The sequence below is a fragment of the Cyclopterus lumpus genome, chromosome 2, assembly GCF_009769545.1.
Source record: "Cyclopterus lumpus isolate fCycLum1 chromosome 2, fCycLum1.pri, whole genome shotgun sequence".
Lineage (NCBI taxonomy): Eukaryota > Metazoa > Chordata > Actinopteri > Perciformes > Cyclopteridae > Cyclopterus > Cyclopterus lumpus.
In genome coordinates, this window is record NC_046967.1 from 7,630,636 (window position 1) to 7,653,377 (window position 22,742).

At 45.4% G+C, this 22,742-nt stretch overlaps 1 protein-coding gene across 1 annotated transcript; it reads left to right on the top strand.

Moving 5' to 3' along the window:
- The first annotated feature begins 16,734 nt into the window (after window positions 1-16,734).
- ndfip2 (Nedd4 family interacting protein 2) lies at window positions 16,735-22,299 on the top strand. The gene is made up of 8 exons (XM_034551817.1): window positions 16,735-16,941; window positions 18,762-18,984; window positions 19,200-19,330; window positions 19,424-19,511; window positions 19,633-19,757; window positions 19,841-19,907; window positions 20,001-20,107; window positions 20,182-22,299. Exons 1-7 carry the CDS (start codon window positions 16,915-16,917, stop codon window positions 20,102-20,104), a joined length of 765 nt encoding a protein of 254 aa, XP_034407708.1. The 5' UTR covers window positions 16,735-16,914; the 3' UTR covers window positions 20,105-20,107; window positions 20,182-22,299.
- The last annotated feature ends 443 nt before the right edge of the window (window positions 22,300-22,742 follow it).

Genomic DNA, 22,742 nt, shown 5'->3' on the forward strand with positions numbered 1-22,742 from the left:
GTCCAGAGGAAACTCCTTTTCAGCTTTACACTTGTATTACTTTGTGTTATTTTTTAGTTTTTTCCTTGCCCCCAAACAGCCAACTGTACATTAGCGGTATGCTACCTAGCAACGGACGCACTGGTTCTTTCTGTTACTTCCCTCTCTGTACGTTTACGAAGCGAATTTAATGAAACCGCGGGAACTTCATCGGTTGTTGAGGCGTTCACAACTCGTCAGGTTGCGTCATTCCGTGCATTTTTGTATGCAATCGCGCCGCCAATGCGTTCCGCCCGAGCACACAGTAAAAGAGGATGCTCGGACTTAAGCACAAAGCGTTGTTTCATGATCTCATGCGTTGTTAAGGCATTTAAACCGGTGTGTCCAAAGATGTTTCCAGCTGCTTCGTGGAGCTCGAAGGGGGAAAATACGTATAAAATAAATCTCAAAAAGCAGTTTGTGAGGCTTCGGTGGTGTGTAAATAAGATATCATGAGGCCGATTTCGGGAACACTGAAGCTAAAAGAAAATAACTTGTTTTACTTCCTGGCTGACTTTGATTTAAACGATTACTTTCGGGTATGTTTTTTGCAGTTGATCATTGTATGAGTGCGTATTTTAATTACCGAACTGGATAGAGCAGTTGGAAAGTGAATGAGACGGAAACGCGATACTTGTTTATCATGCATGCGACTACAATTCGTAACTTGGGGTAGATTTAAAAAGGGAAGAAAAAAAGATATTTTGCTAAACCTCATTCACGGGAGCTGCCGACTGCTGATTTTAAAGATGACAATATGCCACGTGAGCCTAAAAAAAAAAAAAAAAAATGTTTCAAAAAAAAAAAAAAAAAAAAAAAAAGAGTCATCAAAGACTTCAGGTGTTGTATGGCCTTGGTCCCATAATGGAATGTGAAATGTTCTGTGCTGCCACAAAATGTATTTAGGCTTAGATTTATACTGTATATCTCTGTATGTTTCTCTTCCTTTTTCAATAGATTATCATGTTAAACCATCGAATAAATTATATACATTGTACCGGTGTATTTAGTATTGCGAGCATGCATGACACTCCGTGAGGACTCTACATATACTGTACATGTAGAGCGAGCTAATGCAATGCAACGCCATTTCGCACATACAATAGAATTTTGATAAAATGTTGCCTGTGCATATCCTAACACTTGTTGGGAGTACCTCCTCTACAACTATCCAGGTGCCCTTGAGCAAGGCACTTAATCCCTACCTGTTCCAGTGCAACTACACAGTGACAGTTGAAGACTTTTCATTGCAACTCCCAGCTGGACATCTTTTGTGTATGAAGTGAACTTTATGAATGTGTGCCAGAGTGTTGGAGAGTATAAGAGTACAGTGGTTCCCTGCATAAATAAAGATGAAAAAAATAAAGAACTGTGTGGGGTCGGAGGTTATTATTCGGCAATTGTTGTCCAGTTTATCACCCTACTCGAGAGCCACAAAGTTCATGGTTAATTCAGTGACTTGTCCATACAAGTGATGATATCACACTAGGAAACTGAGAACATTTTAGTTTTTGCTCAAGGGTTTTCTTTTCAGTTAACTTTAAGAGTTCAAGTCTTAACAATATCGGCTTGTACTTAAACTGTCTTCCATTCAACCAATCTGATTGTTCCTGTCTCCAGAGCGGTACCATCTTTGAGAACTGTTTGTGCAAGTCTTCATTTTGGCGTGTGTTTAGTCCCGATCCTACGTATCAGATCTTTGGACATTCCTAGTGGAAGAAACCCTTTCCTTCAATCAGTATCAATGACAGGAACGCTATACCTGAACCCCACAACTGGAGCGTAATGTGCATTTACAAAGAGGGTTTCCTGCTTTGAAGCTAATAATGCTAATTAGGCCATTAAAAAGAGGACCCACACTGAACTATTTTTTATTTAATCAACACACAACAGCAGATTTACACAGAATGTGACAAACAAAATAAGCTGTTCTGATGTAGTTTCTCAGCTTACTTTAAATGCTCGACTACTCAACCCTGCCGCTACAGTGCACCAAACCTGGGTTGACAAGTCACTGTGAATGATACACTGCACTTCATTAACTGAAAGGAGCAGCTGGGTCTACGCAGCGAAACCGAGCAAAGCAATACATTAAGGATGGGTCCGTCCGTTGGCCCACGCGTGGAGACAACTGGGAGCGACCGCGGTGGGGTTTACTCTGACTGTGGGGTGACAGCAGTAAAACATGTCTTAACAAACTCAACACCTTCAAAGCACAGGCGATGAATCAAACAGTGAATTGCGACGGAGCTTCTGTCGGCGAAGTCCCCCTGACGAGAAGCATGAGCAGACAAAAGGTCTGTAGTTGTGCTCGTTGGATGGATGTCCTTTTGACTTTGTTGCCAGCGGTTTGTGGCTGTTGGAGCTTGAACAACGAAAAGAAAACAAATATTTGCGTAGAAGTATTTGCCAATGCGTGCTGTCTTTGTTTGTTTTACACCGATGGGAAGTCAAAAAGCCCCATCCCATAATAGATGCAATACCTTTCAACCCCAATTTGATGTTCGGCGTTTTAAAACAGTTAGTCCGTTTCTGGAAGAAGAGCGTTGTCTCAATGTTGGAAACTCCTCCCCTACATCTCAGGACATTTATAAATTGGCCTTATCACACACTATTTATGCATAATGACTTAAGAAAATGCTGAGCTTCGCTTTCCAGTCCCCACCTTGCCTCTCCACAGTAGGCTATATGAGCCCCTTGGGGTACACGTGATAGATTTTTAATCTCTTCCCTTTATAATGTATATGGGGGTTTTAACCCCAAGATATATTGCGCAGTTTATCATTAAGCTAATCATTAAAGAATATCATAGTTCAGCAGTTTAAAGGTGGGCATGTGAGTGGAGCTGTTGTTGATAACTTGCTTAGTCTCCAGAACAGACTCAAGCCCACATGGAGGAGCAACTCATACTGGAACACGTGGCCAATTATTGTATAATCAGGCTAGTGGGAGGGTTAGATGATGACGATGGCATGTCAGTAGCAAAGGCAGTCAATATGTTTGTTTGTCCAGCTGTAACTACCTGCATAACTTCATACTCACAGCACAGATATTTCTTTCCTCTGTACAAAATTCAAAGACACCAAAGTACAGATTTGCTGTCAAACTGTTTCTAGCACATCAGGTCCCCAGATCATCTCTGCACTCAGTTTTGAGAGGGGAAAAACATAAAATACAGATGCCTACATTTCAACTTTGTCAGGTTATTTTGCTGTGTTGGAAACAACCTTTACCAGACCTTATTTTAGAACATGCAAACAGGTAAATAATGAATAACCGAACGAAAGGTTTAGAGTTAATATCAAAACCAGGCGGTCCTGCCTGCCTGTTTCTCGCGGGTAGTTGAGAGGCTGACAGATATAGTGATAGATGACCTTGGGCAAACCAGATGCCAAGTCACCAATAAAAACCACTCGAGAGGGCCGTAAAGCAAAAGTCAACCAAAGGTTATCGGAACAATGACAACAGTATTTTTTACAAGCAGCATCCTCTCTCTCTGCCTTGCTATCACTCATTTTTCATCTCATCGACTCGGTCTGCATCCTGATGCGGAAGCTTTAAAAAGGAACGAGCTGTTCACACATGGGAAAGTGAAATCACGGCTATATCAAGTGATAACTAGCTGGAGAAAGTGCCTCGCCTCTGGGCTTGACATCATTATCTGGCAGTGCAAAGGATCTGGAGCTGTATAACTGCTCAAAGAGTTATGATGAAGCGCACATATTAAGGGTGATGAATATTGACAAAACTGTACACAAATCATGGTTCTTCAGTTACGGGCAATGAGCCTCATAAGGCTTAATGGGGGTGTTGGTGGGAAGATGCATTGTGGGGCCTGACCTGGAGCTCTGTGAGCTGAGCCGAAGCACTGTGGTAAATGACTTATCGCTTTCATAAAAGAGCAGCGGAAAGAATATGAATATTTAATTAGTGTTATTATTTTTGTTTCTTTTCCAGAATTAGAGATTAGATACAACTTGTATCGCTCCGATGGGGAAAATGGGGTCGCAACAGCAGCAAATAATCAAACATAACAAAGACAAATGCACAAAAAGAACATGCAGGACATTAAAAAATAGGTTTACATTATAAAATATTCTACATAACAAGCAAAAGAAAGCGTGGTTACACAGGACCACAGCGGGTTAACACACCTGTGGTACTTTGAGCTCGATGCTATCAGCACCATGTTGCCCATGGTAAGCAAAGGTAGTTTATCACGTTAGCATGCTAACATTCATTAATAGCATTGGACTCGTTGTATAGCTGAGGCTGATGAGAATTTCACTACAAACCAAAGTGTTGAATAAATTGACAGGTTGATCCGATGATGACGTGGGCTAAAACATCATAGGTGTAAGCAAATTGTAGTGTCACGGGCTGTCGCTAGGACAGGCTAGCCTGGGGCGGTGCAAAGAGAGAGATGAACACAGGCACGTCTGAGGGTATTTAACAAAAGTCCAGGTTTATTTCCCATCCCACCAGCAAGGTAACATCCAAAAACAACAAAGTATCAAAAAAAAGGTCCCGTTAGATAACACAAAACATCCCGGAGGAGAAAGTGGTTAATTAACCAAACAAAAACTCAATCCTGGTGAATCCAGGCTACGAGGTCCTCTCCCTTGTTGTCCTCTTCCAGGTGCTCTTGGGTTCACCTTCCGCTCTCCTTTCTCCTTCCCAGGTGCTCTCCCTTAAGTCTCCCAGCCCTGCCTCAATCAGGTGCCTTAAGCAGCTGCAGCTGGGTGAGCGGTGAGGCAGGCTGGGAGATGTAGTTTTTGCACTGGTGGCCACTCTGTAGCGCCCATCCACTACCTGTCCCCTTGTGATGCCACATATCCCTCTCCCCGGGCCTGACGTCCTCGGCAGGGTGAATGAGCACCAGAAGGCATCACGGCGGGACAGGGCATCTGCGTTGCCATGGCGTCGCCCTGGCCTGTGAATGACAGAGAAGTTAAACGGCTGGAGGCTTAAAAACCACCTAGTTACCCTGCTGTTTGTTTCCTTATTTTTTGCCATCCATTGCAAAGGTGAATGATCTGTTACCAGAGTGAACCTCCTTCCAAGCAGGTAATATTTGAGGGTTTCCAGGGCCCATTTCAACGCTAGGCACTCTTTCTCCACTGTGGCATAGTTCTTCTCCCTTGGCAGTAACTTCCGGCTCAAATACAGAACGGGGTGTTCCTCACCTTCCTTCATCTGGGCTAAGACAGCACCCAGGCCCATCTCAGAAGCATCTGCCTGGACCACGAACTCCTTGCTAAAGTCGGGGGCCATCAGGACTGGTTTCGAACACAAGGCCCTCTTCAGGTCGTTAAAGGCCTCTTCTGCCGCCGGGCACCATGTCACCATACGGGAATGTTTCTTGGTCGTCAGTTCGGTGAGAGGGGCCGCTATCACAGAGAAATCCGGGATAAAACGTCTGTAATAATTGGCCAGGCCCAAGAAGGATCTCACCTGTTTTTTGGTCAACGGCTTTGGCCAGTCTTGGATGGCAGCGAGTTTCGCATCCTGGGGTTTCACAAGGCCCCGCCCGATGGTGTACCCCAAGTAGTTGGTCTCCCCAAACGCCAGCCTACACTTTTTGGGGTTGGCGGTCAAGCCTGCCTGTCGGAGGGAGTCGAGGACCTTCTGAACCCGTGGTAGGTGGCTCTCCCAGTCTGGGCTCTGAATTACCACATCATCCAGATAGGCCGCTGCATATTCTCGATGGGGTTTCAGTACTTGGTCCATCAGGCGCTGGAAGGTGGCGGGGGCTCCAAACAGGCCAAAAGGCATCATCCGGTACTGCCAGAGGCCTCCCGGGGTGGCAAAGGCTGTCTTCTCCTTCGACCCTGGAGACAATGGAACCTGCCAATAACCTTTGGTGAGATCCAGGGTGGTTAGGAAACGTGCCTGGCCCAGGATTTCAATTAGCTCATCGACACGAGGCATGGGATATGCATCAAATTCAGAAATGTCATTTACTTTTCTGAAATCATTACAGAACCGGGCTGTTCCATCAGGTTTGTCAGCCAGGACGATGGGGCTTGACCAGGCACTCTTGGATTCCTCAATCACGTTCAACACCAGCATCTTCCTTACCTCCTCGTTAATCAGCTTCTTGCGGGCCTCCGGCACCCGATATGGCTTTTGGTTCACCGTTTTTCCCGGCTGGGTGCGTACTTCATGTTCCACCAGGTGGGTGCAGCCTGGGAGGGATGAAAATACCTCCCGGTTTCCTTCTACCAGCTCCTTTGCCTGCTGCCGCTGGTGCGGAGAGAGGTCCGGGCCTAACTGCACCTCGTCCCGGGCGGGTTCTCTCGACTCTCTGGGGGGAAGGCCATTGAACAACACCTCTCGCTCATGCCATTTCTTTAGGAGGTTAATATGGTAGATTTGCTCACCTTTCCTCTTCCCTGTTTGTCGTACTTTGTAATTGACTTCCCCAACCTTTTCAATTACTTCAAAGGGCCCCTGCCAAGTAGCCAAGAACTTACATTCCACAGTGGGGACAAGAACTAGGACTCTGTCTCCTGGGTTGAATTCCCTGGGTTGTGCTGCTCGGTTATAGGCGGCCCTTTGATCCCTCTGAGCCTTCTCCATGTGTTCCTTCACAATGGGGAACACAGCTGCCATCCGGTCCCGCATCGCCCCCACATGTTCAATCATGGTACGATGGGGACAGGGTTGCTCCTCCCACGTCTCCTTGGCGATGTCCAGAAGGCCCCTGGGTTTGTGAGAATACAACAGGTCAAAGGGTGAGAAGCCAGTGGAAGCCTGAGGCACCTCTCTTACCGCAAACAGAAGGTAGGGTAACAGCTGGTCCCAGTTTCTTCCGTCTTTGTCAATGGCCTTCCTCAGCATGGCTTTGAGGGTCTTGTTGAACCTCTCCACTAACCCATCTGTCTGGGGGTGGTAGACCGAGGTTCTCACCTGTTTCACGTGTAACAGCGCACACAACTCCTTGGTGACCCTCGACATAAAGGGGGTCCCCTGGTCGGTAAGAATCTCCTTTGGAATCCCCACGCGGCTGCTGAAGAGGAACAGTTCTTTTGCTATTTGTTTAGCATTGGCCTTTCTTAAAGGGACGGCTTCCGGATAACGGGTGGCGTAGTCCACTATGACCAAGATGTACTGGTGCCCCCGGACACTTTTGGGCAGGGGACCCACAATATCCATGCCTACTCGTTCAAAGGGGGTTTCTATAATAGGCAAAGGGATAAGGGGGTTCCGGTACGTCGGTTTCGGAGCGGTGACCTGACAATCTGGGCAGCTGCGGCAGTAGTTCTCTATCTCCTTGTGGACTCCGGGCCAAAAAAACCTCTGTAACACCCTCTCTTTAGTCTTCTCTACGCCCAAGTGCGCTCCCAGCAAGTGAGTGTGGGCCAACTGCAGAACTGTGGAGCGGTGAGGCCGGGGCACAAGTAGTTGCTCAACGATTTGGTCCTTACTTCTTGTTACCTGATACAAGAGGCCATTTTTCACTGAAAAATGAGGGTAGGAAGGGGTCAACCGGGTTCCCACCAACGTTCCCTCTAGGACCTGGACGTTTCTTAAGGCATTACCCAGAGTCAGGTCCTGCAACTGTGCGGTTCCATACTGACCTTTAAGGGGCAGTGTTTCTCGAGGGCCATCAGTGTCCTCCTCACTTGGCCCAGGTTGGGGCTCAGCGTCATCAGACTCAGCTCCACTAGAAGCTTCTGCCAAGGCTTGGACTGACACTAGAGGGGACACGCATGGTTTGGCCACGTTAACCCAGGTTTTACTCAATTGTGGATGGTTCGACTTACGTTTGCGGGGCTCCCGACTAAGCTTCTTTAGGGCTTCCCTCCACAGCATCCGGAAAGCTGGGAAGTCACGCCCGATCAGGACTGGGACCGGGAGGTCCCGGATTACTCCCACCTCGACATTAAACGTGCCCTTAGTTGTGGTCAGTTTCACTACGGTGGTTGGATACTCTCGGGTATCTCCGTGGACACAAACCACCGGGACGGGATCGCCTTGAGCCGGGGACGTTGCCTCCAAAACTGCCTCCTGGACTAGGGTCCGAGCACTTCCTGAATCGAGCAAGGCTTCTAGGTCCCGTCGATTCACCTTTACGGGGCACGTTGGTCGCCGGTCCCTACTTTCGCCCAGGAGGGCAGCAAAGTGGACATGGGGGCCGCTGGCGGATTCCGCTGTGGGCATGGGCTCGTCTAGCCTTTCACACTGCCAGGAGATGTGGCCGAATTTGCCACAGCGATAGCACTGGCGGGGCTCTGGGTTCCGGAACGCTCGTGGCTGTCCAGGTGAACTACCGCCTCTGCTGGGTGGGTCCGAGTGAGGGTTGGCCAGGGCCGGACCTCTTTGGCGACGCACACTTGGCCGGGCCGGGACAGAAGCCACCGGCGCTTCACAGGGTGATTGGAGCATGTCCGAGGCCGCCTGGAACTGTTCTACGGCTTCTACCAACCCTGTGGCCGTTGTTAACTTTTGGTGGCCAATTATTTTTTTTGCCTCGTACGGTAGACCCCGTAGATACTTGTCCATAACCAGGGTTTCTATCATGTCTGCCGGGCTGTGTTTGTCCGGTTCCAACCACCTTTTCGCCACTCGTATCAACTCGTGCATTTGGGACCGGGGCGTCTCTCCGCTTAGGAAAGTCCAGTTATGAAACCGTTGGGCCATGCTAAATTTGGTGAGCCCCTGGCGACTCAAAATCTCCCCCTTTAACTGGTCGTAGTCGTGGGCAATATCAGCCTCTACATCTCGAAATGCTTTAAGGGCCTCACCGGATAGGAAAGGCGCCAGAAGTCCAACCCACTGTCTCTTTGGCCACCCTTCTCGAGTCGCCGTAGCTTCAAAGGCATGAAGGTAAGCTTCCACATCGTCGGTCACGCCAAGTTTAGGGATGTAATCAGCAGCCCTGGGCTTCGACTCTGGCCTCTGCCCGAGCTCCTGCTCCTTCAGTTCATTAGCCCTGATTTGCTGTGCCAACAGGGCACCGCTGATTTCCTGCTGCGCCCTCTGGCTCTCCAACAGCATCTGCATCAGTGGCTCCATTTTGGATTGGTGGCCTGGGGTTTGAAGTTCTGAAAAAAAGTTGGGACAAGTCGTCAGTATCTCCTCTCTCAATCATCCGCACTTTGGCCCCAGTGCCCGCATTCTCCACCACCTGTAGTGTCACGGGCTGTCGCTAGGACAGGCTAGCCTGGGGCGGTGCAAAGAGAGAGATGAACACAGGCACGTCTGAGGGTATTTAACAAAAGTCCAGGTTTATTTCCCATCCCACCAGCAAGGTAACATCCAAAAACAACAAAGTATCAAAAAAAAGGTCCCGTTAGATAACACAAAACATCCCGGAGGAGAAAGTGGTTAATTAACCAAACAAAAACTCAATCCTGGTGAATCCAGGCTACGAGGTCCTCTCCCTTGTTGTCCTCTCCCTTGTTGTCCTCTTCCAGGTGCTCTTGGGTTCACCTTCCGCTCTCCTTTCTCCTTCCCAGGTGCTCTCCCTTAAGTCTCCCAGCCCTGCCTCAATCAGGTGCCTTAAGCAGCTGCAGCTGGGTGAGCGGTAAGGCAGGCTGGGAGATGTAGTTTTTGCACTGGTGGCCACTCTGTAGCGCCCATCCACTACCTGTCCCCTTGTGATGCCACAAAATATATTACAATTCATCCTGAAAAACTCACTCTGAACAAAGAATGCTAACCTGCTGGTGGCGCTGAAACTTTGGCTCGGAACGCACTGAAAAGGCCCGGACAAAACAAAGTGAGCTAACATTAGCTAACGTTAGCTTGTGTGGCTAAAGCTTCTATCTTCTTTACTCACGCTGCTGTTGATGTTTTCGCATTCCTCAATTTTCCGGCAATCATCCCTTTGTTTTGGTGGTCAGCAAAAGTTTAGCGAGTGTTTCATAGAAACTCTGAACTTTTGGAACCATAATCTGTTTTCATAAATCCAGAGATAGGCTGCGTTCACGCTGGGAACGTTAACCTACTTCACCCACTTCCTCCCTCCGTCTTTGTGAATGGTAATTCAACATGGCACGCTCAACGTGCCATTCAGAACATCAACTGCTGTGAGAAAAATCTAAAATACAACATTTCAAATTTAAGCATAGCGGTGCTACGCGGCACTCCAAACAAGCCCTCAGCCGTCGCATAGCAACAGCAGCATCCAAATGTCCGGCATACAGTCAAAGTGTTTAATGCTGCTTGTTAAAAGCGAGGCGCCCCGTGTACACTGGGGCCAAGTTGTTCAGATGGGAATCAATGCGTCAGTCCCCGTTTTTTGTTGTGTCAAGGTAGATCCCCAACCCCGATAGATGACCCAAATAGGCCGCCATCCCGAACTCACAAGGCGACGAAGGGTTCAGCCCGTGTTTTCTTGTTGAGAAACTCACTGAATGAATTCTTTCTGATGTCTTGTTTCTTTCTCTTCTTCGCTCTCCTCCTGCCAACTGACATACTTTCTTTTAATTCATCAGCAGCATGGCGAGCGATGGTGGGAGAGTGGGAGAGAGTGGGAGGGAGAATGGGAGGATGGAGAGAGAAAGAAAGAAAGTGTGTTTGGCATCAAAAGACTGTCTCGGAGACTGGGGGGAATACATTGAATCCTCCATGTGCTTTTTGATGATGCCTCTCTGCTTTATGAACTCAGTGATACATAACAGCCGCAGCAGTGTATTAGCCTACTTCTCCCTTTACTGTTCTCCCACTTGCTCCCTTTCCGTCATCAACGCTCATCACTCAGTCTCTCATTGTAACCGTGTGTCTTTTATTTTGTGAGACACACTTCCTGACATCAGCTGGTGTGCAAGGGCGTACTGTAAGACAATATTTTGATGGCTCATCCCTACTACAGAGAAACCTTTGAGTCCCTCGGCGATAAAGTTTTCTTGAAGAGGGAACTGCATATCCCTGAATCATTAAACATTTAAAGGACTATTCCCCAAGTGTTGGATACCACAGAGAATAGCATGTCCTATTATGTATGACCCAGAAACAACTCACTCATATCTTGAGTCACATCTGCTCTCTGCAATAATCATTAAGAAACCCCCCACCCCCACAAAAAAAACAGGCTCTTTGGAGATGGATAAAAGAGAATACTGACCACTGTTTAGCTTTGACCAACCGGAGAGGAAGGGTTTTTATACAATGGGGCTTTGTGTTTGCTGCAGTAACGTAAAACTTAGATTTGATGTTTTAATTGAACGTGATTGCATCTCTGCATCCGCAGTTGTTCAGCTGTCTCCCGCTCTGTGGGGAATACAGGAGTCTCAGGCTATTTGATTTACTCGACGACATCATCCGATGGAAGGGAAATGTGTTAATTGGCTGTTATTGACAGGAGGCCAGACGCATATCCACTTATCCCACAGGAGCCATCTGAAAAACTATTTTCAAATGTCAGTAGGGGCCAGTCAGATCACACCGCATTTGTGTTTTGGTTTGCATGATCAACTTTTAATTCCTCGCTACAAATATAGGTCAAGAAGCTCAGTATTGTATTTACAAAGCCCAGCTGATCAATAGTGGTACTTGGTAAAAGGGCTGCTCTGTGTCTCCTTCGAGGTGGGGATACGCTGCTGTTTGGTAACATGTCAGCCATATGAGCTTTTCTGTTGACATCCCATATGATCTGGTAAATGAGTGATTTATGGTTTATGGTTTGGAGATCAGTACATATGGGCTGAGGACAAGGTGTGTTGGCGATGGTTTGGCCGGAAAACACACTCAGGACACCTAGTGGGCAGGTGTGGCATGGCAGGCTCTTCTCAAGGCTTTTAAAATTATTACAATTATTAAACTTTTGTGTACGAATGCATTTAGCTACTGGCTGAGAGGTATAGCTGAAGGGTTGTTTGGGGTGGCGATGGTACACACAGCCTCATTTATTCCAAAGTCAAACTGAAGTTCCCTATTAAATATAATTAGTGCACTTCACCACAGTTTCTTCCACTCAGTCATTAGGCCGATACAAACTTTGAACTTCTACGAAAATGACCATCATGCCAGATGTGGTGGAATAATTTAAATCCCCCCCACTGCACAGTTGACTCACCAGCATCTCATAAAATGTTACATGTTACATGAATTCATTTGCATGGAGGACATTAACAGACTTTTTTTCCTTTCTTTCGTTCTCGATTCTTTCGACAGAATACGAGATGGTATCACTTGTTACACAGCTCGCTTTCGGAGTGCACAATTCCCTTTCCTGTGTTCAGACATTATCAGCCACAGATTTAGATAATTTTCTTTTTACACGTTAGATGTGTGTTTTCAAAGGATGGTGAGAAAGTAAAAAAAAAAAAGACAGCACCTTTAAAGAATAACCTTGTGTTTTCTGCCCTCTGCTGGGCAGTTTAAGTGTCTACACAGCATGCATGCACTGAATGCTGCACCTCCGCCCCCAGCCTCCCCCCATCACAGATTCACACGCCCACTCACTCATCTGCAGACACAGAGAGGCGTGTACGTGTGATTAATGTTCTCCTGTTCTCGCATTGCTTGCTAATTAGCAGCTGCTTGCATCTCGGTTATCCAACAGACATTTTATTTAGTAATTACACGTGTAATTACTTTTGTAGTTTGCACTGCGCAGGGGCCAATTTCATGGACAGAGTTCCTGCTTATTTACACTTTTCAATTACTGCCCTATATCTCACATAGATGCCCTTTCCGGTTTATTCAGTATTCTTTAAAACAATGTCTATATATCTTGTCTTAACGGTTGCTTGCTTGTGCATATTTAATGATGTTATGATGATGGGGGGAAAAAAAGTGCAAGCATTTATTAAATAATGCATCCAAAGTCTTGTCCGAGGCATTTTTTAAATGATTTAATTTAACACATTTTAAAGTCAGAAAACTATTATGGAATTCTTAGTTGCACTACTCCTGCTTATCAAATGTACACACCTGTACTATGCACATGCTTTCCTTTAGTTCCCACTCGGCCCACCATGTCCATGGGACCTTTTCTCTGATTGGACCAGGAGTCAAAGTGAGTCATGTACCTATTGTTACAGGAAAAATAGAACATCTGCTCAATGGACTTTTTTTTGAATGGACCCCCTTTTTAAATCCCCCCCCCCTCTCCATCCTGACTAACTGCCATACAGTCCCTGACAAACAATTCTCCAGTGTGTATGCTGTGGGGAAGTGATTTATGATCCTTTTTTAATAACAATGTACACACAGCATTTTGTAAATACACTAAAGTCCTCTCCAGAAGCTATTCGTCTAATGCAATTTCCCACACAACGAAATGTAAATCGACTCAAAATACGCCTCAGCGAGGCAATTAAATTTGCTGCCGGCATCCTTTTGCGAAAACAAAACAGATGCCTCATCCTGTAATGCACGATCCCGTCGGCCCCTAACAAAACCCTCACCTCCAGTCAAATATAGCAAAGGCCACAAGGAAAGGAGTCATGCCTCGCCCGAAGAGCTGCCGCATCTGACGGAGACACCCACTGTTCCTTTATATAACACCTTTATTTTTTGCAGCACCTATTTTACCTTGAAATGATGTTGCCAAGTAACAACATCCTGATTGTGTGTGTGTGTGTGTTGGGGAGGGGGTAGCACTGGATGCGTTTAAGTGCCATTATGACTTCAAGTCCTCTTTCCTCTCGGGCAGGTCTGCTGCTTTAAAAAAAAGAAAAAAAGCTGCAGGCATGGAGCTCATCAATCATCACAGCGCTACGTATTAAACTGTAATGCTGGTAATGCTGTCCTGCAAAAGGGGAACGCGCTCTTTGTGTGGTAGAGTCCTCCTGCACCTGCTTCATTTTGCATCACATCTCACACCTTTTCTTTCCTTTTTTTTGTTCTATAACCTCTCTGCTTCCCTCTCTGTCTCGGCGTGAGCTGCCTAACTGATACGTGTACGACAGTAATCCCCTTCTTAGCCAGCGGGATTAATATTTAATTCAAGAAGAGCCTTTTATCAAAGCCTCGCCGTGTTTCCCCTCCTGTTTTGGGGGGTGGCTTTACCCGGCTTTGGCCCAATCGAAGGGATGTTTAAGTGCATTAATGTGTTGGATTGGGCATGATAGGAATGGAGGAGCATCGTCCGGTCGCTTTGAATAAGGTATCCACATTCCTTTGGTTCCAAAGGCATTCATCACCAAATGAGCAATGCATTGAGGCAACGTTGGCCTTCAGACTGCCCGTGTGCACGACATTCCTGCGGCGACTTGCTCCAGGTCACGTCCCTCTAACCCCGACTGTCCCTTTAAAGTCGGTCTGTGTCTGGACCTCCTTGTGCTCCACCCTTGAAACTCCCAGCGCTCGCATTCATACACGTACCAAGAGCCCATTGTGCTCTGATCCACTGCCATGCTGATCCAGGATTAGCCCAGAGGCAAGAACACATGACGGAGTGAACTTCGACATGAGATAAAGACTCCAACCCGCCTCAAATACATTGTTCCACCACCTCTAAGGCTCAAAAGACCTTTCTTCTTCTTAGAAGAAATCTGTTGTGTAATGTGCAACTCGCAAAACAAAACAGGAGCTGTTTGTCCGTATGACTGCCGGTCTGTGTTGGCTGAGAAAAAGGATGCAAAGGTTAAACTCGATAAAGACCTTGTAAAGTGGTTGAAAGCTCCAGAAAACACTTTTTAGTTCCATTTAAATAATTGTTATTTTTGGATTATGATGTATATTTATCTGTGTAGCATGAGTTATAGCTGGGAAGTCTCCTTGGCCTATTTCTACTGCCACCTTTAATATGGAACATTTAAAAAAAAAAAAGGGAGACCTGCTGTAAAATCTAACTTTAATTTCAATAACTAGGGGGTCATTATTGTGTCTTTGAAAAAAAAAAATATATACACGTATATATATATATATATACATATATATATATTTAATTTATATATATATATATACGTATATATATATATATATATATATATATATATATATGTAGAAATATATATATATACGTATATATATATATATATATATAAAAAAATAATATATATATATAGATATATATATATCTATATATATAATTTAAAAAAAATATATATATACGTATATATATATACAGTGGTATGAAAAGGTTTGGAAAGGTTTGGGCACCCCTGATCATTTTCAAGGTTTTCCTTTATGTATCATTGGTTGTTCGGAACAGCGATTTCAATTAAATATATCATATAGCAGACAAACACAGTGATATTTAAGAAGTGAAATTAAGTTTATAGGATTTACAGAAAGTGTGCAATAATTACTTAAGCAAAAAGGCAGGTGCATAAATTTGGGCACCCCAACAGAAAAATTACATCAATATTTAGTAGATCCTCCTTTTGCAGAAATAACAGCCTCTAAACGCTTCCTATAGCTTCCAATGAGGGTCTGGATTCTGGTTGATGGTATTTTTGAGCATTCTTCTTTACAAAACATCTCCAGTTCAGTCTGGTTTGATGGTTTTCGAGCATGGACAGCCCGCTTTAAAACAGACCACAGATTTTCAATGATATTCAGGTCTGGGGACTGAGATGGCCATTCCAGAACGTTGTACTTGTTCCTCTGCATGAATGCTTTGGTAGAATTTGAGCGGTGTTTAGGGTCCTTGTCTTGTTGAAGTATCCAGCCCCGGCGCAACTTCAACTTTGTCACTGAATCTTGAACATTGTTCGCAAGAATCTGCTGATACTGACTGGAATCCATGCGACCTTCAACTTTAACAAGATTGCCAGTACCTGCACTGGCCACACAGCCCCACAGCATGATGGAACCACCACCAAATTTAACTGTGGGTAGCAGTCTTGGAATTTTTTTTTCTAATATATATATATATATATATATATATATATATATATATTAGAAAAAAAAATATATATTTTTTTTTTCAGGATTTCAATCACGATGGCAGCAGCTCGCAGCGGTTCAGTTACGTAAGTGTGCTTTGGCTCCACACAGTGGCCCGTTATTCACAATTTTCAAAGGCATTTGCGTCATCACGCTTTCTCAATACGTGGAATTCCGTGAGCATCCCTCACCATCAAGTTAGCCAGAGTCAGACTCAAATACCGAATAATTCCGCCTTCAAAATAAAACTGCTTACAATATATTTTCGGCTGTCATTTTTTTCCACATAGACGGGAACACCAAACTATTACACCTAAGAATTATGCAGAGAACATCAAACACGCTAAGTACTACACAATAAGCAGTGGTAGAAAGAAGTACATTTACTCAAGTACTGTACTTGAGTGCATGCAATTATAAGAGGTACCATTTTAGACTACTTTACTGCAAATATTATGGTATGTATGGTAAAGTGTGGTTTACGATGTATATAACTACATATTATATAAAATAAATGTAATGGCAGCAGTACCTAATCATTTTGAAAATGAAAGGTTTTACATCCAGGACATGTTATCAGATTATAAATGATGATGCAATATTATGCATTAAATAGTAATGCACATAAATTAGTTAAAACTGGCACTATATTCACCAAGTGAGGTGTCAAACGAATCGGTAATTATATACAGCATGTATCATAATAACACAACACTGCATAATAACTCATTCTGCTAAATAAATACTTTTAGGTCATATGAAAATATCTCTGTACTATTGCTTGACTAAACGTTTGAAGGCAGAGCTACTGATGTTATGACTAATTGATTATTACATTGGTATTATTTCGGATACTCCACTTGTTTTTTTTAAGCTTTTTAAAAATATATATATTTTATTTTGAAATATCTGAAAGGAAGTGTAAGATCACACGAGCAGCTCGACACTGGTGATCAACGTTTTTCCCGAAGCTAGTGCGCTGTAGATTGCAGCCATTTCTGTCATCGGTCCGCGTTAATCTGCGTTGTTGAAGTGTCAACAACAACAACAACAGCTCGGATCTTCCTCTCGTTCGCTCGGCTGGCTCGCCAGCTGAATCTCTCCGGGATGGACCCAGCGAGCCGCTACCAAGTGGTGAGTGCGCGGAGAAATAGGGACCAAAACACCGTTTCACAGCCTGTCACGGGAAACGGGGCCTTGCGAGAACTAAGGCGTCATGTTATGTTTCATTACTATTAAAACTACAACGCGCTATATTAAGTCGACACTACCGCCGCTAATATTTTCGTCCCTGACCGGTTGTGTTTCGGTTTAATTTAATTGTTTTTGTTGTTGTGACAGTCGGCCTCTCGAGCGCTTCCGCATCGGCTAATCAGCTAGCAGACAGCGGAAGAGTTTATCGCGGAGGCCGTGGAAGTTGACCCCCCCTGGGACACGTCACCCCCCCCAGCGGACCGCCTCTCGGGCGCATTTATTTGCTTTTACGTGACCGTTAACGAGCTGACACGAGCACAAACTAGCTTAGCTGTGAGTTAACAGGGGACATGTTGGTTTAAAGGGACTTTAAGAGCCACTCACCGTGACACGTATTGGACGATACCAACTAACTAAGTCACCAATAACCGAGGTATGACTGTGTTGTGCATCTCTCCCAGCAGACACACTGCTTATGAAGCATTCCAGGAAGTTATTAATTAATACTGCACATGGAGTTGTATCAGTTTGGAAGCAGCCACTTATTTGGGGTAAAAGTCTGCTTAGTGCCCCTGATGCCTGTGGTTGTGGTTGTGGTAGTGGAACCCCCCCACACCTCAGCCTTGGTTCAGTCGACTACAATCCACTTTAACTCAATGTTTTTGTGTATTACATTTTTTTATTGACAGATACACTGTTGCACACATTGCGTTATGCTTTGTCCTTGATTCCTAGCCAGACGTCAGCCATCCTCATCCACTCACTCAAGGGTTGAATTCAATTCAAGGATTGTTTTCCGAGAGTTTATCTGCATGGCGATGAAGACATTTCCTTTTTAATTATGTCCATTTCTGTCTCTCTCTTTCTTTTTTTAAAGGGGGGGGGGGGGGGGGGGTAGTTTCTTGAGCTCTGCTGGTATTTGTCACACAATACTTTTCTTTAGTTATTGGTATGATGTATGCTGTTATTACAATGGGTGTTTCCCAGCTTGTGGTGGTGTTTTCGTGAACAAATGTTATTTGCTGAGCTGCTCCTCTTTAACACATGATTAGAAACTTGGATATTATACCCCATGGAAATGGAAATAAATACTAAAAGGCTTTGGGTAATGATGTTCGGTATATCATTATCCTTTTTCATGCCGACTTGGATATTGGGTTCTAGAAATCGACCCGTAACAGCCGACACTTATCCGTTTCACTTTTGTTGTTCGAAAATGAGTTTCACTTTTGTTGTTCGAAAAGGAGTTTCACGCCTCCGACCGAGTGGAACTCAAGTTCCTCAAGGGCCCATCCGGATCCCCCCACCACCCTCCTGTTCTCATTGCCCCTCTGTAATTTCAGACGGCGCTGGGCTCAATCGTCTGGCGAAGAAATGAATGCACCCGGGTCTGTCGCTGACTCCCAGCTGTCGCCGGGACGCTCATAAACTGATTACATGTGTATCAGTTCCTGTCAGCATTCAGCTTTGAAATAAAAAGGGAAAAAAACTGCCCTCACCCACATTTTGTGCTGACAAACAACAAAAAATAGATTGTGCAATCTTCTCTCGTTACATAATAACTACTTGCTGCTATTAGAAAACCGATGTCAGACTATAACACACTACAATGGCCGTGTTTTATGCTCTTCTTGACATAGTTGTACTTGTTTGGCAGAAAACACAAACTCTGCACAGCGATGAACATGCCCCTCCACCAGACACACTTTTGCTTGTGCCGATTCATCTAAAACCCCCCTCCCCCTCTTCCCCCTCTCAAGCTGCACAATGAGGATGACTCTTCAGAGGCCTCCACCAGCGAGCAGCAGCCGTGCACTTCTGCCCAGGCGGCCGGTACGTCCAGCCAGGACCAGAGCCAGGCCGAGTGCAGCCAGGCGCCCGCCGCCGTAGCGGGGGAAGCGTCGGGGTCAAGGACCCAGGGGGAGGCTGACGCACCCCCGCCTCCTTACGCCTCTATCGACCTGGGAGCAACCGCTGCACCAGGTATGTGCACTTCCTTCTTGAGTTTTCCAAAGTGTGGTTGCGAGCTTCCTGAAATAGCCACAGCTGCAGTTTTGTGGCCACCTGTGGTCGGCCCTAAACCCCCCGAGTCAGCGGTGATTTACGTGACAGCGCTACCGCAATCACTGGCAGCTGCTCAGCCAGCGCGGCCTTGTAACCGCGTCTCCTCCTCTTCTGTTTCTCTCCCCCCCCCACAGAGACAAGCTACCGATGCGACTTCCCGGTCCCTCCGCCCTACAGCGTCGCCACCTCGCTGCCCACGTACGACGAGGCGGAGAAGGCCAAGGCGGCCTCCTTGGCGACCTCCGCCGTGGAGGTGATGCCACGGGTGAGGACAAACCGCTCACGCGTTACATCACAATAGATGAGATTTATCAAAAGGTCCGTCGCTGTTTGACTCACGTGGTTTGTTTGCGTCCAGGATGATGAGTTCCCTCCCAGAGATGATTTCAGCGACGCCGATCAGCTTCGAGTTGGCAACGATGGAATCTTCATGTTGGCCTTTTTCAGTAAGTCCTGATAAAACGAGAGGGGCCCGGAGGCAGGGTTGTTATTTGTTTCTGTTTCACATAAACATGTGTATCAGACTGACAAAGTGTCTCCGTGCTTGCCCCCCTCCCTCCCCCTCAGTGGCCTTCCTGTTCAACTGGATCGGGTTCTGCCTGTCCTTCTGTCTGACCAATACCATCGCGGGACGCTACGGCGCCATCTGCGGCTTCGGCCTCTCCCTCATCAAGTGGATTCTTATCGTCAGGGTACGTTCGCAGCAGTTTTTATATCTTTTAATATCGGGAAAAAATTAAATAAAATGCTGAAAGAGCTTGCTCTTCGTCCCCAGTTCTCCGACTACTTCACCGGTTACTTCAACGGTCAGTACTGGCTCTGGTGGATCTTCCTGTTGCTCGGTGAGTCTCCACCGCAGCGTTAAATGTCTCCTCTTTTGGACGCCTCTCAGGTGGAGATCTGTTGTTGAACCGAACTGCGCTTTCCCTCCACAGGTATCCTGCTGTTCTTCAGGGGCTTCGTGAACTATCTTAAAGTCCGTAACATGTCCGAGAACATGGCCACGTCTCACAGAACACGCCTCTTCTTCCTCTACTGAAAGGTACAGCAGACTCTCCCCTTTTGAGAGAAACACAAATAAACCACCATATCGCTGCTGATGATCGTTTCATGCAGGTTTTCCAAGCATCGCCATTACTTACCAACGCAACGTTCCCCTCCCTCCTCCCCACCCCTCGAATGACCTGAGTGACCAGCCTTGCAGCGAAGATGAGACGGGGAAAGAATGAAGGAAAGGCGTCGGGAGAACGCGTTAGCAGTCTCATTAAAAGCATAACACGGAAAGAAAATAAGTCTTTGATGATCAGATCCCTTTCCCTGGCTTTGTTTTTGTAAATCTTTTTGATCTGTTTTGCATTTTCCTTTTGATTCAAAGCTCTACACACAGTTTGAAGAAGCAGTCCCGCGTACGTGTCGTGTCTCTGAATGTGTGTGTGTGCGTGTGTGTGTGTGTGTGTGTGGGGGGGGGGCTTTCGAGGTACACAACCGTTGTCACCTGAGGCAAATTCAGCCGACCCAAAATTCTCCAACCGTTTGGGGACAATGAAGCACAATGAAGCACAATGAAGCTATCTCAACTGTCTTAAATGGAGGAAACGCAAACGCACCCGTTGCTCATTTCTTGGCAAATTGGCGGAAAGTGGAGACCTATTCTTGAGCGTCTGATATTCAACCCCCCACCCCTACTCCCACTCTAGCTTTGCGTCCCGTCTGACCTGTTGCACTTTACGAAGCGCCTCCGAGCTGTTTTTTTTAATACTAACTCCGCCCACTTTTCTCCACGTCCACCAAGTCCAGAGGGCGTTTTGAACAACAAGTCTTAAACTTTAACCGTCTCGCACCGCAGCCTCTCTCACCGCCCTTTTAGTCTGGAGGCCGAGGGGGAAAGATGGCAGACGTGCATTGATCACTTTACATATCAGAGGCCCCGATGCTTTCTAAAATCAAACACACCTCCCAGGACTTGCACCCGTTATTGGAAACTCTTTTTTTTTTAGTCAACCGATCCTTTTAAAAGGAACGATGACCTTTTGACAGGACTTTTTTAACTCGCCGAAACAACACATTTCTATCTGTGCGCTCTTCGCCACTGAGAGTCGGTAAAAGGCCTTCTCACGTTTTTCCTAGTTTGAATCAAAAGAAGGAAAAAAAAAAGCGCCTGCCAAAACTACCAAAACCAAAACGGTTCCTCGCCATATGTTCCAGTGAAACACATTTGTCACCTTCAGTTCAGTTTATCACAACAGATCTGTGAAACATGATATGCACCTGCTCTTCTTTTTTTTTTACTACACAAACGCCACTCTGTTTGCCAAACAACATCCGTGGGCCGCCGCCGGGACTGACTTGGCACTTGTAGGACACACTATGAAACCGGCGAGTAAAACTCTTTGGAGCAAAAGAGTTGTATGCAATGTAGTTCTTTGTGATAAACCTAAAACAGTCGCGAAGTCCTGTGATCATGGATTAGGTGTAGATGGAGATCAGGTTCATCCCAGAGGTGCTCATTGGACAAGCTGCACAGTGTGTGTGTGTGTTTGTGTGTACCGTCACACGTGCCAAGAAAATTATTTTTAATCGGACGAAAATGCAATAAAAAGCTCCTGAAATGTGACGGGTTCTGCATGTCGAGCATGATTTCGAGAACGTGGGGATCCTGGTGGGGGGAGGGGGCGGGCTCATAGGAGCAGCAGCCAATGAGCTGGTGCGACTGGTCAAAGAAAAACAGGCTTTGATTGATTCTTTTCTTCTTTTTTTTGTCATCCATGAAATGTACATACCAGCTTATGCCAATTCATAATATTTGCACTTTGAAGAATTTCTGTACAGTATGATTTGTGAATCTGCTTAACTTGATATGGTGGATAGAGAAACGGAGAATACAAATAAAATGTTATCCAATCTACAACTGGAATTCCTAATCATCCCAAATGGACAATTTGCCTTTTTGCACTTTTTTTTTATTTTTCAAAAATGATAATGTTCTTACTGTGTGTGTCTTGTTTTATTGCTTTAAAAAGCATAAACTGTGACAGCTTAAGTATTTCTCAGCTTTTATTCTTCTTTCTTTTGCCTCTGCTCATATCCAACTAAAGCCTCTTTCAGCAATTTCAAGGTCTGTCAATGAATTAAAGCTCAGCTGCATGATTTATCCACCTGACCGCGTGGGGTAATATTAGGATTAATCTAGTACGATAACATTTCTTTGTTTGTAAATAAATGAAGAAAAAACGAGATGGCATCCAAACTGTTTTTGTTCTTTTTTGGTCCAAGATGATCCTTGTAACGTCTTCTGAAAAACAGTTGTTATGCATTTATTGTGACTGGAATTAAAATGACTTGATTTCTTGCAAAAATGGATTCTTCTTGCTTTCAGGTGATTATAAACTCTAGAAAACACGCTCTAGTTCTGGATATTATGGATATTCTGATGGATCCTCCTGTGAAATATAAATGTTCAGACGACGACTACTTGAAGTTGAAGAAAAGAAATGCCAGCAAATGGCAGCATGCTAACATGATACACTGAAGATGGTGACCATGGCAACACATTCTAGCACCTAAACACCAGCACGTGGGCAGCATTTAGCTCAAAGCACTGCAAGTCAATGGAAGTGATTGATTCCGGCCACCAGATGGAGCCAAACACTGCTGCTTGCGTTCCAGTGGGTTATATA